Source organism: Ciconia boyciana, chromosome 3 (assembly GCF_034638445.1).
Source record: "Ciconia boyciana chromosome 3, ASM3463844v1, whole genome shotgun sequence".
In the NCBI taxonomy this organism is placed as follows: domain Eukaryota; kingdom Metazoa; phylum Chordata; class Aves; order Ciconiiformes; family Ciconiidae; genus Ciconia; species Ciconia boyciana.
The window spans coordinates 41,102,129-41,119,691 of NC_132936.1; the positions used below are offsets into that span (position 1 = coordinate 41,102,129).

General features: G+C 42.4%; 1 protein-coding gene across 1 annotated transcript; it reads left to right on the top strand.

The window, feature by feature from the left end:
- Positions 1–48: 48 nt before the first annotated feature.
- Positions 49–17,087, top strand: SLC35A1 (solute carrier family 35 member A1). Its single transcript, XM_072855422.1, has 8 exons — positions 49–153; positions 3,251–3,428; positions 9,663–9,822; positions 10,206–10,358; positions 11,169–11,235; positions 14,450–14,626; positions 15,024–15,158; positions 16,531–17,087. Exons 1-8 carry the CDS (start codon positions 138–140, stop codon positions 16,659–16,661), a joined length of 1,017 nt encoding a protein of 338 aa, XP_072711523.1. The 5' UTR covers positions 49–137; the 3' UTR covers positions 16,662–17,087.
- Positions 17,088–17,563: the final 476 nt, after the last annotated feature.

Below are 17,563 nucleotides of genomic sequence, written 5' to 3' on the forward strand. Positions count from 1 at the left end.
GACCTCCGACTCTATGGTGAAACGAGGGAGGCGGGGCGCTCTAGGCGGCCGCGCGGCACTCTATGGTGTAATGGGAGGAGCGGCGGGGCACGGGGGACGGCTCCGGCCCGGAGGTCTTGGCGCCTGCTGCGAGCACGATGTCGCCTCCGAAAGGTGAGGGCGGCGGCGCGGCGCGGGTTAGTGAGAGGGCTACCGCGGCTCTCGGAGAGAGGTTCGGCCGGAGAAGGGGCCAATCCCCCCCACCCCCCAAGAAGTAAGCGCGACCCGCGCGCCGGCGGCTCCCCCCTGCCTCCCCCGCCCCAGAGGGAGTGGAACTGTCCTCCGCGAACGGGGCTGCGGCGCCGGGCGCCACCACCGCGGGCGCGGGGGAAAGGGGCTGTGAGGGCCGCGCCGGGGAGGGACTCTCCCCCCCGCCTCGCCTTCCCGCCCTCCCGCTCTGCTCCCGCCGCCTGTGACCACCCTGGCCCGGGGCCGGCGGCGGCTGCGGGGGCCGCGCGGCGGGACCGCCGCCTCTCTGGCGTGTGGGAGGCGCCGTCCGGCGGGACAGCGGGCGGCCGGCCGGGGCTCCCGGGCCGGGGCTCGTCGGGCCACCGCTGGCGCCTCCGCCTTTAGGACCACCCTCAGCCGCAGCCGTCTCTGGAGCGGTGGCGCCTCTGTCGCCGGTTCCTGCTCTGGGAGCGTTTGAATGTGGCGCAACGCTCTTGGGGCTTCGCCCGACGCCGTGAGGCCCAGGTCGCTAGTGCACATGGGCACACCACCCCCACCCCCTAAAACCCCCACCGGACCCTGAGTTTCTCTTGGCCTATGTGCAACGGTGCCAGAGCCCCGGCGGTCCCGAAGCCAGGGCAAGCCAGGTGGGCTTAAACCCTTCAGGAAGGCGATGCCTGTCCCTCCGCCAGCTTCCCCCATAGAGGGCCTTGCGCAGGGCTCCTCAACTCTTGGCAGCAGGCTTGGTGGGGACGAGAAGGGGGGGAACCTAGGAGGAGAAGGGCCGGGAGCAGGAGGGTTTCCCGCAGGATGTGTAAGACTGGGTCTGAGGTGCCCGCCATGCCGGCTGCCTTTGGCAGGCCGCAGGTTGTGCTTCATGTGCCAGGGTTGGCCTTGGGCTGCCATTTAAAAGAGCCCTGGCGGAGTGGTTAGATGAGCTGTGGAGATGCGTGGGAGGCCCGCATTTATATCCTGAGGCTTTTGGCTGGAAATCGTTTCATTTGAGTGGGATTTACTGAAGCCAGTGAGAGAAACTCTGGGAAAGAAACAACAGCTTCTTTCAGCTTTCAGCTCATTTTTTTTTTAAGTTGGTATAAGTTCAGACTTATCAGCAGAAGATATGGGTGCCACAGCAATGCTTTCCTTCTGCCCCCAGTGCTGCACTGGTACTGATGCAGACATGTGAGCCAGGCTGGAGAAATGTTCAGGCTGAAAACTAACTACAGATAGCTTTTTACATAACGCTAGAACTATCTAGTATAGTTACTAGATTCATTTTGTCCTGCTGCATTTGGTTTACCCAAGTTTGCAAGCTGTTGCCAAATTGGGGCATTTATTTATTTTTTGAAGAGTAGTTAATATTGGCAAGGATTAAATTTAGTTTTAGTTCGGTAGTACATAGACTTAAAATCTTAATGTGTAAAAATACATTGTTAATATTTCTGTCAGCACTAAAATATCACTAGAAAACACATTTTTGTAAAACTGGACTGGGTTAATTTTATTTCCTGGTTGTTATGCCCTTGGATTCCCACCACCCCTCCCCACCCTCCCCGCAATCCAAACTTAATTTAAAAATGGATTACAGCTTGTAAGTCTCTTTTAAGCATTGTTAGTCCAAAAACTAATTGGCTCTTCCTTTTAAAAGTGGTTACTGACGTGGGTGAGTTTTTTTCTCTATAAGGAAGTAGCTAATCTAAGTGATTGCAGCAGCAGGAGGTATTAACTGTACCTTGCAGAAATGTTATGCAGTAGAAGACATCACTGGCTTGAAAGAAAAATGAACCAAAACATCAGTTGCACTGGATTCAGCAATTCATTCCCATATTAAATGAACAAAGTTATTACAAATCTGCCTGGAGCTTATCTGTTAACTCATTCCCTAATCAGCAGAGGAGCATAAACTTACACCAATTAAAGTTCGTTTCTTTAGGATATTCAGAACACGACAGATAATGGCCCGAAAGATGCTGCAGAATGACCAACATCCACCCGTCAGATGCCATACATAACAAAGAATAATTTACCAGTTTGAAAAATGGTTTTGTAGACAACCACACATTTGCTGATGTCTCATGTTGTAGGTCATGCCCTCATGCAGAGAAGTTCTGTTTGGAGTCATGTGCTGTTCTCTTTACCGGTATGGATGCAGTCTTAGCCATTCTCTGACATGGGAATGAACTGGTGTGGCCTGGCCACATCCACCCGATGACACTCTCAGGCCTTAGAGGAGGGCGGCTGTGTGAAAAACTGCCTTTCGCCAGTAGACCTGGAACAGGCTAACTCCCAAATTACACAGGGTAGTAGTTGGTCCAGGGCAAAACTGTTACAAGAATTGCTACTGTTGTAGGAGTATAGCAGTGGGGAAGACAGAGGGGATAACACAGATGATACGTAGTCCCTGTATAGTTTAATTTACTTGAATAGCCATAAACTTAGTGTTTTCTACAGTGAGTAATTTTTCAAGGAAGCCCTTTGTGTGAAGTCTCATCACCTTTCTGAGCAAAACTCTCTTCTTTCACTAGCTTAGGTGGAAAATAAGGCTGAAGGAAATGCTGCCTTATTTATTAAGATTTGCTAGATTTGATTCCCTTCTTTGCTCATACTGTACTTTTCCTCTCTCTTTGCTTTTACTAGTCTGCCAACATTCTTTGTGTCAGACTTCAGTATACTACGCGGAGAGGATCAGCTGCCATTTCGGAGTGAGCGCTTACTATCAGCTAAAGAGCAGGAAAGCACTGAAAGACTTTTTGATTATTATTAGATAAATATTAGTCTATAATTAGTTTTTCTAGAATGAAGGATGATTATGAGGGGAAGAGGACATCTTACTTCCAAACACCTGGAGTTCCTGTAAAAGCTTCTTTGAGAAGAGACTTTGAAATTTAACTTAAACTTTTAATAGGAAGTGTTTCACAACATTGTAATTATTGTGTGCTGCCACAGTAGTATTTGCTACAGTCCTCCAGCTGGAGAACGTGCTGTTTCAGTCCTTAAATTGAAATTAAGGGCATGCTGAGTCGTCATCTTTGTTTTCTTTCAGAAAATGTGAGCTTACTGTTCAAGTTGTACTGCCTTACTGTGATGACCCTGGTTGCTGCAACATACACGGTCGCATTGCGGTACACAAGGACAGTGGAGACAGAACTCTACTTTTCAACGACAGCTGTGTGCATCACTGAAATTATCAAGTTGTTCTTGAGTGTGGGCATCTTGGCTAAGTAAGTATGGGAATGCTCATCAGTATTTTGAAGACAAATCCTTGCTTCTAACCTCAAATTCTCAGATACCAAAGTACAGATACATTTGAGAACGTGGCTGGGTAGTCATGCTGTGGAAGAGTAATTTTAGAGCGGGTTAGAGCTTGTGAGTCCTCCTCAACTGAAACTGCTTTGTAAACAGCACAATATTTGGGTGTGTCCTTTCTGCATATTTTCTATCTTTGTATGCTTTGGAATAGGTTCAGAATGTCAGCATGGATTATCTGCAGTGTTTTGGGTCTTTAAAATATTGGTGTAGATGAAAGCTGGACTGTGAGCCATCGTCTGCTGAGTTAGATAAAATTGTAATGTTCCTACTCATAGATTTTCCCAAACAATGTTACAGACAGGCATTTTGCTGTCTCTGTTAACCTGGAGAATCAATGCTGAAAGGCTGTGGTCAGAAAATATTAGAGTTTCTGTAATCCCAGACTGCCACTAAGAACTAGAACTTTAGTCCTTGTGAGCATCTGAAGTAGGGAGGCCATCAGTCTGCTGTCTTTCCTCTCAGCTTCGCTGTGCTACATTCTTCCTTGGAAGAATCTTTATATTCTTCCTGGACTTTTCCAAAGCCCAGTTCTTTCTGTTGTGGTAGAATTTGTTCCTTTAGAGTCCCTGCCTATCTCTTTGTGGCTTTTGCTACATCAGAAGGCTGACTGTTTAGTGCTAGAGGATCATGAAGTCACATGGTGTACTTCAGATTTTTATAAGATCTTTTCTACTTAACATCAAAATGGCATTTTACTTGCTTTAGAAATGAGACAATATTTGAATTTGGTAAGGCAGCTGTAGCAAACTGCCTCTTGTTTAACCTTTCATTAAACATAATGCGTTAGAAAAGGCAAGTGTGACCAGTGGCAAATTTCTTTTTTTCTTTTTATGCACCCTGGGCTTCTCACTCTGCCAGCACAAAACGTTGACAGAAGTGTCTCTGCTGACGAGTGGTTGCGCTGTGGTTCTCACAGTGTTGCGGCCAGTGTGGATCCTGATCCAGCCTCTGCTTTCCAGAGACTGCAGCAGCCCACGTTTCTCAATAGTGAGGAACCTGTGGGTGGCATTTGGTAGCCTCACCTGTGTGTATAATTTCTCAAATCTGTTCTTGTGCACCTGGGACCCAGGCTGTTTATAGTATACCAGAGAGGCCTAGTTCAGCAGAGTAAGCAATCTGCCTTTTGTTAAGGGTCAGTAATATTGTGTTCATTAAATGTACGAATGGTCTTTTTGCTTGAAATAATTTAAAAGGTAATTACTTTTAACTCAGAAGTCTATTATGTTTTTTAGAACAGCCCTGCACAGCCAAAAATCCATGTAGCCCATCGTCCTCCCTTTGACAGTAGTCAGCAGAGGATGCTTAGAACAGCAGTATAGGCAATAGGGCAAGCACGGGCTGAACTTTCCTTAGCTGGTGGCAGAAGCTTATGGATTTCCCAGCCTGGGTGCTGTGTGCACACTGTGGCTGTAGCACCTAATGATCCTGTCCTCTGTGAGCTTGTCCAGTTTCTTTTTGAACTGTTAGTCCATTCTGTATCTGTGAAATTACTTCTGCGGTATAATTACACGGTATATGTAAAAGTACTTTTTAATAAACACTTCACTGGATTCTGTCTTCTTGTGTTGGCAGACATGAATAATCTTTCCCCCTTCACTTTTATTTTCATATGTCTACAGATATGTATTGTGTTTTCATTACTCATTTATTTTCTAAGCTGGAACTCTATCATGGTTTAACCCCAACCTGCAACTAAGCCCCACACAGCCGCTCGCTCACTCCCCCCCGGTGGGATGGGGGAGAGAACTGGAAGAGTAAAAGTGAGAAAACTCGTGGGTTGAGATAAAGACAGTTTAATAGGTAAAGCAAAAGCCGCGCACGCAAGCAAAGCAAAACAAGGAATTCATTCACTACTTCCCATGGGCAGGCAGGTGTTCAGCCATCTCCAGGAAAGCAGGGCTCCATCACACATAACCATTACTTGGGAAGATAAAATGCCATCGCTCTGAACAACCCCTCTTCCTCCTTCTTCCCCCAGCTTTACATGCTGAGCATGACGTCATATAGTATGGGATATCCCTTTGGTCAATTGGGGTCAGCTGTCCCAGCTGTGTCCCCTCTTCTTGTGCACCCCCAGCCTACTCGCTGGTGGGGTGGGGTGAGAAGCAGAAAAGGCCTTGACTCTGTGTAAGCACTGCTCAGCAACAGCTAAAACATCCCTGTGTTATCAGCACTGTTTAGGTCACAAATCCAAAATGTAGCCCTGTACTAGCTACTATGAAGAAAATTAACTCTATCCCAGCCAAAACCAGCACAGAGTCCTAGCTAATTTTTCCGTGATGATCCTAGTACCCATCTCCACAGCATTTCCAGTATTGTTACATCCCTTTTGAAACAAGATCCAGAGCTGCATGCAGCAATCAGGATGTACACATGCTGTGGCATTAGGCAGAGAGGTGAAGGTGCTTTCTGTCTTGGTCTCCATTCCTTTCCTAAGGATTCGTAACATTCTACTTATTTCTCTGAACACAGCTGAGCCTTGAGCTGGCGCTGTCAGAGCGTTACTCGCATCTTTTTCCCAAATGCCCATAACTGGTTTAGAGATGGTTGCCGTATTTTGGGGTTGTCATTTCCTATGATTCTTTCTCATTTATTGACAACTAAGCTTTATTTGCCAATTAAAATGGGATGAATCTGATTCACTGAGCTGTTTGAAGGTTATAATGTCTGTTTTGATCTGGTCAGCTAGTGGGGTTTTCTGCTCCATAGTCGAGAGAGAGATGGGCACCAGCAGACGCTGTTCATCAGGCTGTGCTCACCTCTTCTTGGTAGGATGTCTCGCTTGCTGGTGGGTCTGGATGCCTTCCTTTGCTGTCCAGGTAACTGAGCTGTTTCTCAGATGGCAAAAGATCTGGTGAATTCTGCTTGGTGTAGTGAGAGTCAGACTCACTACAACTATTGAAAGTTTCCTTTTGGATATCACATATAATTGAGTATAATCAGAAAAATTTGCCAATTTCCTAATAATCTCCCATTTTAGATCACTTATGAATATGCTGAACAGCATAGTTTTCCTTCAGTGTCTCCTTTACAGCTTCCTCCAGTCTTAAAGTCCTAATCAATTTGTCTCACCCAAAGCAAGGTGCCTTTGTAGTTTAACAACCAGTTAGAAGATAGAATACAATCTGTTTTTTCTGTATAGTGGGATACATTTGGATGGGTACCTTTTTCTTTTTGAAACAGCCAGCACTGGTTACTGCAACATACAGGATACTAGAGTATGACTCTTGCATTGTTCCGGCTGCAGAATTTGTTTTCTTACACATTCTAACACTATGCCTTCGCTGTGTTTAATTTTAAAGTGTCTCCTGGAAGGCACATTGAATGGATGAATGCCAAAATATTGTCTTTCAAAAGAGAAGTTTATGATAGTTTAAGGCGTGTTAATTGTTTACTCAACTGTACTCTCAACTTCTAATATTTATTTAAAGTCCAGTTCACCATCTGGTAGTTACGTTGTCTACATTCTTAGATAGTACATAATTACTTAGCAATGGATGAAGAAAAGTAGAGCTGATTTGCAAACTCTAGTTTTAACTTTGACTTTTCTAACAAATGCATGTTTCTCTTGCAGAACTGATTGTTACTAGTATCTCTCACCTATTCAGACCTATGAAGAAAACAAAACATGTTTTTTAAGTTGAATCTAGATCAACATCAAGAATGCTGAATTCAAGCTACATCGGTTCTTATTTTCTTATTTGATTTTGCAGTGTACATCTTTGGGCACCTTGTTTTGCATTATCAGCTGTACGCAGAGACTTGTTTTAAATTCTTTTTTGTGTAGATCTAAATCTGTCTCCACATGATCTTTGTACTGAATTCAACTTACAGTTAGAGATTCTTGATAAGTGCGTGCTTCAGAAAGCACACCCACTGCAAAGATGAACTATTACATAGTTCATCTTCTTGTTCTCAAAAACTGAAGTGAAAATGGTGCTTACTAGACATCTGTTATTCTTCACTGCTGAAATTCCATGCTCGAAGTTAAAGTAGACAGAAACTACTATTACTGCTGTGATTTGAGTTTAAACGTGTGATCAGCTAATTTACCGAGCATGGTCTGGAACAGAAGCAGGTATAGTTTAAATATTATTTTCTTATTCAACAGCCTACCTCACTGTAGACAAATAGAAGCAGCCATTACTGTGTGGTATTTTTTGACTTCTTATTCTCACAGAGTAGAACTCTGCCTGTGCTAATTATATTTTATTTGCAGTTAGACATTTGAGATAGAAGCACTTTAGTCCGGCTGTACTTGGGTGTTACCAGGAACTCTAGGTTTTCTTGTAGATCTTATCTCCCAATGCTGTGCAATATAATAAATACATTGAGGAATAAGTAAACCAACAATTTTAACCATAATGTCAATGACTCGTAACATTTTATGCGGTTCTGTATCTAGTGCCATTAACCATGGCGAGCTGTAGCGTGAACTCTTGCTTGTATTGCAAACTTCGCTTTAAGTCTACTTGTCTATAGATGTACCATGTATTGGTATATGTATTGGTACAATATCATGTATTGACATGACCTATAGATTTCATGTCAATGGTTGTCCCTTGTGGCCAGATGTGTCTTGCAAAAGACACCTATGTGACGTGCTCGGCGTCACAGTGTCTGTCCCAAGCAAAGTGTCCCCTTAAGTTAGGAAAGAGCTTTGCATGTGACCTCGCTTGTACCGCAAGAGTGTGGGAAACCATACGTGCCTCTATTTGGTAACTGTACTGCCCCTGACTCTCTTTTTTGTGTGTGCTCTCTGTTATGCGAAAATGACAAAAAGAAGCCCTTGCAGCTGCCTATATAAAGACTGCTCTCACTACAAAAAAAACCACCAGGAGAAAAGGAGGTATATACTTGGTTCCACGGAGGGGGAAAGCAAGGGAGGAGAGAAACTTGGATAGAAGGATCATGAGAGGATAGAGTCCATAAATCTTTGGAGAGGAAAAGTTTAAGAACCTGGAGCACAGACTCAGGGTTTGATCAGGAATGGAAAATATGCAGGAACAAGGTGGTTAATGAAGGAGCCTGGGGCATAGAGAGATTGCTAATTTTGGTAATTGCTAATAAGAGTTTGGGGCAGGTAGATGATGTACATTTGTGAAAAAGGAAGAAGTTGGGACATGGGTGAAATGTGGGGAATTGGGCTCCTGGAGCGCTGAGGAGGATGTGAGCCATTTGTTCATATGCATGTGTAATGGAAGCAAAAGATGTGTTAAATTCAAGAGCAACAGGCCACAAGTTGAGGGGCCTGTGGGAGGGGACAGGAGTGATTTTGGATGTTGGTATTTGTCAGTGGCCAAGTGAGAGAGGAACAGAAGGGGGGCGGACATGGGACTTGAGGAGAGCTGGGAGGGGAACTGGAGGACTTGAGTAGCAGGGACAAGTGAGCAAGAAATGTCAGATTGATGTACAAATGATAAGGAAGAACTAGCAATGCAGAGGTCAGCTTTAATAAGCTGAGGAGCAAGCCATAAAAGGGGACAGCAGCAAGAAGCACCAGGTTCTTCCCCATTGCCTGCTCTTTCGCACGCTGCAATTACATGAAGGAGACGTGTGAAGATGCAAGGCGACAGGGAGCCACCACACGCCCCACCAGACCTATTCACATGCCTGCTGGTACCAGTCCAGCGACTCACACAGCACAAGTGAGAAGAGGAACCCAGGGCTGGCTGAGGAATGAGAGGTGTTTCCAGCTCAGTGATGTGCAAGGGTACAATCTTTTTTGGTTGTACTATGAGGCCCAGTTTAAAGTGGATCTGGAAAATCACAGGCATTTGACATCACACACAAATATTAATACCCCCAAAAAAGGCGGGGGGGACAGGGACAACAGCCTTCTGTCCCACTGCCTGTATACTTAGTGACTTATTCCACTGTTTACGGTGTTCATGGTTGTTGTTTACTTTATTACACATTAATGCATCTAACTTCCTGATTCCAGAATGTCTTCTTCACCTTCAGGGGTTTCTACTTGTTGATAACCTCACTGTTTTTTCCCAGTTAATTTTTCTTTAATGAGCAGAAGGTACAACTGATTGTTGAGAACAAATTTTCAGCCTTCCTAAAGGATTCATTGATTTGATTTCTGTTTTCAAATATCAGTTTAAGAGAGCTCTCAATTATATTAATATTTTATTTTGCAGAGAAACTGGAAGTCTGGCAAGGTTAATAACATCTTTAAAGGAAAATGTATTTGGAAGTCCTACAGAGTTGCTAAAATTAAGTGTTCCATCTTTGGTGTATGCTCTCCAAAACAATATGGCGTTTGTGGCTCTTAGCAACTTGGATGCGGCAGTCTACCAGGTAATACACGTTTTTGTCAGTAACTGATCTGTAAATACATTTCTCTTTACTGTTTCATGACGCATGCGTGCTAGGTATCTGCCTGTCTAGCAGCAGTACCCTCTTTCGCCTCAGTGTTAAAAGCCAAATGATGCTTTGTTACATTCAGAGCTTACGCTCTCTTGTAGAGCTCTGGTTTTCTGAGCTAACCCACTTACTGCTAAAGTCACTTCAAATTCACTTTGTTGTAATTGACAATGGTACAAAAACCCAAGGATCTGTAGAAAATCAATGAATATAAAATTTTATTTGCCATTCTGTAGTTAAATTCTCTATTTTTATTTTCTTGTTTTGGAGGAGTTTATAAAACTACATCCTCTATGCTATATTCCCATCTTCTTTAGGTGACATACCAGCTGAAGATCCCTTGTACAGCTTTATGTACAGTCCTAATGCTAAACCGTACCCTTAGTAAGTTGCAGTGGTTCTCTGTCTTCATGCTGTGTGGTGGTGTTACCCTTGTTCAGTGGAAGCCTGCTCAGTCTACAAAAGTACAGGTAGGAGTTCTCATTTTGCCACTTCACCACGAAGAATACACTGCCTTATGCTTTGTATTTCACTTCACAGCAGCTGGGATTAAGGTAAGGTCTCTTACATTCCACACAGCAGTACCCGCTTCCTATTTCCAGCCACTTCATCTACAACATAAACACTAGTTTGATCATTCACTTTCACATTTATTGTATACCAGTTCAGGCAGGCTTGCGGTATTGCTCCAGTCTCACTTGTTGGAAAGGCAACTGATTGCTACAATTAGTATAAATTAGCACAGTCATCGTAACCAGTCTAATGCACCATCATAGGAGTATCTGAGTAATATATTGTTTCCAGCAGTTGGCCCTGGTATCATTGTAATTACTGGAGCAGAGAACTTGGAATCAAAGCACCTGCGGAACTAGGAGTGGAACTCCAATGCCGTGTGGGTGTGGGTATGTCATTTAAACACACCCTTCAGAGGCACTGACCTAATCCCGTTCTAGGCAGAAACAAGTGTCTTCTGTTTCTTAGGTCTTAGCTGCTGGTCAGAGGCATTAGTGGGAAAGGCAGGTCATGCAGCTGGGAAGACTGGCCACAGCCAAGTAGACGGTGCCTCTGAGCACTGCAGGGGTTGCTAAGAGTACACTCAAAGTGAAACGCCACAGAGCTACACTGAGCTAATCTGAAGGACAGCTCTAGCTAAGCAAGTACGTTTTATACTATAATGAAACGCTAATAATTTTGCTGTACTTAACGAAGTAGCTCTGGAATTGATTATTGTAAATTACTGAAGTGTTGCATCCTTTTTAAAATAATGGTTGATGTTGCAGGTGGAGCAGAATCCATGGCTAGGGTTTGGAGCGATTGCTGTTGCTGTATTGTGTTCAGGATTTGCAGGTATAGTATTATTTCCGTACGCAGGTCACGTCAAAAGGACTAGAGAACTCATGATGTTTAAAACAGAACATTCTACATTAGTTAACTGTCTCCGTTGATTAGAAAATAAAAAAGGACTTTATCCCCTCTGCCCATAATTACCTTCTACTTGCAGTAATTATGGCAGATTCAGGACAGATTCAGGATTACTCTAGTTGTCAAGCAAATGACTAAGAGCACATACTGTTGGTTTTACGTGATGCAACTTAGAAGGCTGGTTTGCAAGTGGAAGCATCTTTCAAATGCTTAGAATACTCCTCTAGGGAACATCTGTAATGACTCACTCAGTACAATTAATTAAAGTACATCAATTTTATAAAGTTGGCTTTACAGTGAATAGCTCCCTTATGGTGATAACATGAAATACTTGCATTTTTTTATACGGGGAACTGAGCTCCTTGCTCAGTTCTTGTGCTAGCTCAGCCCTGAAATACACATTGCCGTAGTCCTGTCAGTGGTAAATCTGAGATGCAGAGGGAGCATGAGTAAGGCAGAGACGAAGATGAGTAGCAGGAAACCTAGATTAACTGCATGAACAGTGTTTGGTTTGGTTTTGTTCAACAACCAGCATTTCCCCTCAGAGTAGCTTTTCTCTGGTTTCTGCAGAAGGAGACCAGAACTTGAGGACAAGTGAGCTGGTGCTGAGAAATAAGGAAATGCAAATTACTACTTAATTTTAAATTTGGCTCACAGGGGCATATTTCCCTGGCTGTAAACTGGATTCTTCCCCCTCCCTCTGTAAGAAAACAAGGTATTATCACCCACCTGTATTACCATACAATCCTGCAAGAATAATCTTGTGCTGTGCATACACACTTGTTACTCGTGGAGAACATTCTGGTTGGCAGGGGAGGAAAGGAGGAGGGTGGTGTTCTTGTTTGGTGTCTTTTCAGTGAAATAAGCACTTTGAAGCAGAAATACTAAATCAGACTGTATAGAGCTTAATCAACTTTTCCTAGAAGGTTATAAATTTACTCATTTCAATAGATGCTCCCAAGCCACGAGACAAAGCACAGCATTCACGGTGAAGCCTTCAGAGTCTCCTAAAGCTTTCTCTGATAACGCGGGTAGACAGCTGTGCTTCTAAAGGTCTCAAATTCAGACCACTGAAAGGGCTGATGCAGGCAGCTCTAGAGGATTTAGAGCTGCCTGCATCATATGGCTTTCTTCTCCCACAAAAGGATTGCAGCTTGGGTGTTTCCTCACTGACAGCTGTACCTTTGAGGCAGCTGGGAGGACGGAGTATTTCATCCGTGGAGCTCCTTGTGCCCTTGGGGCTTTACATGTTGAAAACATAAATCCTATTCAAACTCCTTTCCTCTTCTTCCTTCCCCCACCCACAGGAAGAAGTTATTTTGGCATTAAACCTTCAGTTTCTGGACTGACCATGTTCAGTGTTTTATATTATTCCAGCAAATTCAAAAAGTTATGTGTTTTTGAACCTCAGAGATGGAAAATAAGTTTTTTCTTCAAACTGCTGATCTTGTGATAATTTCCAAGTATCTGGGGGCCCAACAATGCTTATAAAAGCATTGGACAAATATAAAATGGCAGATCCTTTGTGACTTGAAACAGTACCAAAGAGGAATTTCTCCTAAACAGCACCTATTCTTTCCTTCATCTTGCCTAATAGAGTGATTTTTATGTATTTTCAGAAATCTGAAAGCATCATTTCATTGGTTTGCTTACTGTTTTCTTAGTTTATAAAATTTACAAGTATGGTTTATACTCAAGCCAAATTTCTGGTACACTGATTACACCTGGTTGTGCTCTTGTGGGTCTTCTCAGCGAGCAGAAATCTTGAGATAGATTACTGTGGGTTCTTTTAAGCACTGCAGTCGATAACAATACTAGTTTTTTGTTGATATTGTTTAGACTTTAAAAATGGGTATTCAGATGAGAGAATATAATATTTCCTTGTTTTTTTAAATTATTTGAACCCCTGAAATATAAATCTGTTCTCTAATTTATTCACCGTAAATATTCACTATACTGTATTAAATTATAAATTGCATTTTTCATTAATAAAAGAGTAGCAAGACCTTCCTTGAAACTAACTCAGGGATTTCAGGAGGAGTGTGTGGGCTTCCTAAGGCTTCTAATCCACAGATCTTTTCTCTGTGCTGTCTTTGTCAGTTCCATATACTTTTCTCGTATTGTATGAAGGATCTTGGGTGACATTAATCAGCGAGAAAATTTTAGTCAGTAGGACTCACACCAGAAATTCATGGAAGTGGCTGAGAAGATCCGAGTCCTGCAAACTGCTGTCTATGTTTTGAAACGCAGAGGAAATTCCAGAGATTAGCAGAGTCCTGGTGTGGGAGCAATGCTTAAAAAGGCAGCTAGTGATGGCCTTGTCAAATGTCGGCCTTTTAGTCTGACATACACCTCCCAAATAGAATAATGAAAAAGTATTTGGGGAATTTCAGTAATGCAGAGCATAAAAGTAATGCTCATCAGTGTGGCACTGTGAACAAGAGCTTTAGATTAAAATGAATTCCATTTCCTCAAAATCAGTCTGTAGTTTCAATTAGCAGAAGGCATCGGTTTTGATTTGCTCTTTTAATCCCCTGAAGCTGTGGTTTCAGAACGTTGCCACTCTGCCAAGTATTCTGCAAGCACAAGGCTTCCGAGGAATTTTCAGTCTGTCTCTTATTGAGGTAATATAGCCCCACCCACTCCTTTTTTTTTTTAAAAATCATTTTATTATTATTATTTTGTACTGCGAAATATCTTGATGGAGGAAAAATCGTTCTCCATCATACTGAAATACATAAATACTGTCCTGGGGATAAAATACCAGGTGCCAAGGTGAAACGCTTTTTTTCTGGTATAGAACTGTACAGGAGAAACTGGTGGAATCAGAAGCCTGGCAAATCAAACAGAAATGAGCAGTAGTTTCAATTGTTGATAAAGTTCATTGTTAAAACAACGGTGAACAGAAATAGAATCTATTTTTTTATGTTATATACCCATTAAAACGATCCTGTCATGGAAGACGCACATTAGCAGGATGTGATTTTGGGCCTTCTGCATTGGGAACTTCTGTGAAACCTAAGAGTCTGTAGGACAAGATGATTCTGGTAGTCTTGTCTGGCTTTAAAACACTATGAACCATGAATCATTAAGGATGAAACTTCATTCATCTTACTGAAACTTCTTTTTTTTTTTTTAGGAGTTTATTTTGAGAAGGTCTTAAAGAGTTCAGATACTTCCTTGTGGGTGAGGAATATTCAGATGTACTTATCTGGGATTGTGGTGACTTTATTTGGTGTGTACATGTCAGACGGAGCCCAAGTTCTTGAGAAAGGGTTTTTCTATGGCTATACATACTACGTCTGGTTTGTCATCTGTAAGTATCTTGTGGTTTTAGGGTCTTGTTACATTGGTTTGCTCTTTTAACTATGATATAACTGATTGCACGAAGCTACAAATTCAGTCCGTTCTTTACTGTATTTTGAGTTTGTTTTTTTTTAAGTATCATTATCTTGCAAATTATTCACTTGTTCAATTTAAAACTGTGCTGAAACAGCAGTCTAAATGGCTGAGTAGCGAGTAGATCATCTTTAAATGAGTTGTATCTGATCTACTAGATGCCGTGTAGACATCCCATTTTGCTGAATGTTGCATTAAATCACCAATTAGGATGATGTAGCCCAAACAAGGAGTACACCAGTGGGGTAAAATGCATCATTTCAAGAGTAACCTACTGCACCTTTACTAATAGAAACATGTTATCTGCTTTCCAGTTCTCGCCAGCGTAGGTGGCCTTTACACTTCGGTTGTTGTTAAGTACACAGATAACATTATGAAAGGCTTTTCTGCAGCGGCAGCCATTGTTCTTTCTACTGTGGCATCAGTCATCCTCTTTGGCCTCCAGATAAGTAAGTGCTTTTTTGCCTTTGATTTGACCATACGTGCAGGTTTCCTTCCTGGCTAGCAGGCTGCTAGCAGGCTGTACACAGTTCATACCACAGCAATCATTTGCGCCTCCTTTTTTTCTGGAATTTTTCTGGTTTTAACTTAGTCTTCTCCAGGACTCCTATGCACTTGTGTATTGTTCCTGTTGTGTCACATAAGGTGCCTGATGATCCTGTGCTTTCAAAGGCATTCACGGTTTCATCTTTCAGAGGCATCCTACAACCTCAAATGGAAAGGTTCTTTCCGATTTAAACAGCTTACGAGTTTATACAGCTTTATTCATGAATCACTTTCTGATGCAGTTTAATGTGTGATATAGCTGTTTACCTGAGCCTGCTGTTGATAAGTTGTCGTTTCTTGTTGGTTTTAGTACAGCCAGTGCCAAATTAATTCCTCAGCTATTTCTGCAAGGGCTTTGCACATCCCTGTTATGTTATACCTGCTCCTGCGTTAACTTTTACCTTCCCTGTTTGCTGTGGCCAACACCACATGGATCGAGTCACACGGCAGCTGGGGTCATGACTGATGTGGTGAATATTTTTGAGAGGAAACAGCAGATTGCTTTGGGCTGTCCTGCAACTACAAAGGATTTTCTCCCTGATCAAGTCTGTGTCCGATACTGTATCTAGTAGTTCCTGCTCAGTCATTCACTGTTTAGTTTTGGGTATTTATTTTTTACTTTCCTACCATAACCCAAAGATGGTATGGTGTAATGATGGAAAAACTAGCTTTCTGATGTGGTCTTAGTGAGATGAAACTTGAGGAAGGTTTGCATAAGGAGAAAATCATCAGTGTCTGGCTGAAAAAGAGCACCTTAAACCAAGCGATAAAAAACACAACTAGTTTTAAAAACTCACTTGGGCAGAACATTTTGTTGACGGTTGACACCAGTCCAGATTTGATTTGTGATCTTTCTGTGAAAGCCTCATTAATAGCATTTCTCAAGCCTGTCTGGATGTGGAAAGGCAAAACAAAGTGTTATCACAGGCTACTTTATCACATCTGCTGTGTCTTTATCGTTAAGTTTATTGTAACGGAAGCCTGTCGGATGGCATCTGGAACTGCACGAGATGTTTCACACTTGCTTTTCTGACCATCACCACGTTCTTGCTGATAGGAGACTAACTGAAGTGGCGTGGGGATTGTAAACACTCGAGTTCTCGGTGACAGAGGACGAGTCTAGATTCTGTGAATTATTAACAGCTTGTTGTCCTGTTTAGTTTTGAGTAACTTTAATACTGTTGTTCAAATACCATCATAACTTATATAGTTTAGTCTTCTGAAGGTTTCTTCTTGTATAGAAGTGTTTATTTAAACTATTTTGTCTCCTTTCAGCTGTTACCTTCTCCCTGGGTGCTCTCCTGGTGTGTATTTCTATTTACCTCTATGGATTACCTCGACAAGACACTACAAAAATCCAGCCATCAGAGACTAAGAGCTCAAAAGAGAGACTTGCTACTGTGTGACGTTGTCCATAAAAATGGACAGACAGACAAGAGAAAAAAACGGACCTTAAAAAAACCTGCATTTTTTAAAAATTAGCCTTAAGCTACTCATGCAATGGTTCAAGTGGGATAGACTAAAAGCAGAAGTTAGTTCTGTCTTACATGTGAAGTTTCCAGTGGCTGAGGCTGAGGCTACGTTACAGCTGAGGAGCTGGATGGGTATTTTCTTGAAGGTATTCTTCATTTGCATCGAACAATGAAGATTCCCACTTACAAGGAAAGCAGAATGAAGGAACTGAACACTCAATTGTATATAATGTATATAATGGAGGGAAACTGGTTCTTTCTGTATTTGATAAACTGTCTTGCCCTTTGAGGGCAGAAATGCCCAAAAGCTTCATAAAAATCTATTAAAAAGAGCAATTATTGCCAGCATTTTCTCTTAAACTAGTTGGCAATTGCAGTTCGATTAACGACAGGAAAAGTTTCTCTTCTTGGTGATATATATGAGACAACACAACTCCACCAGGAATAACCATACTTCAAGCATCACTTACCTGGAAGTGATTAGAAGCAGCACTTGCTGTTTGGTTTTAAAAGTCAGAATGAAAGACTGCTGTTTCTCTGAAGTTGCAGATTTTCTTTCACTTTGCAAATGTTTTTTATACCTGCTGTAGCTGATAGAGGGATCTTCTATTCAATGTGTTTTGTCAAACCTCAGTTGTACAGGGAAATAAGGTTCGTATGTGTTCTTGTATCTCTGGCTTAAGTATGAATGAGTCAAAGTGTCAGACTAGAAGATTTTTATCTGTACATCTTCTCTCTAAACCTTCTTGTGCATATGGAGTGATGCTTGAGAAGAGTTCCTGTAATGCATGTTAGGCCTTGATTTAATGTGAGTGCCAACTGTATAATTTAAGCCT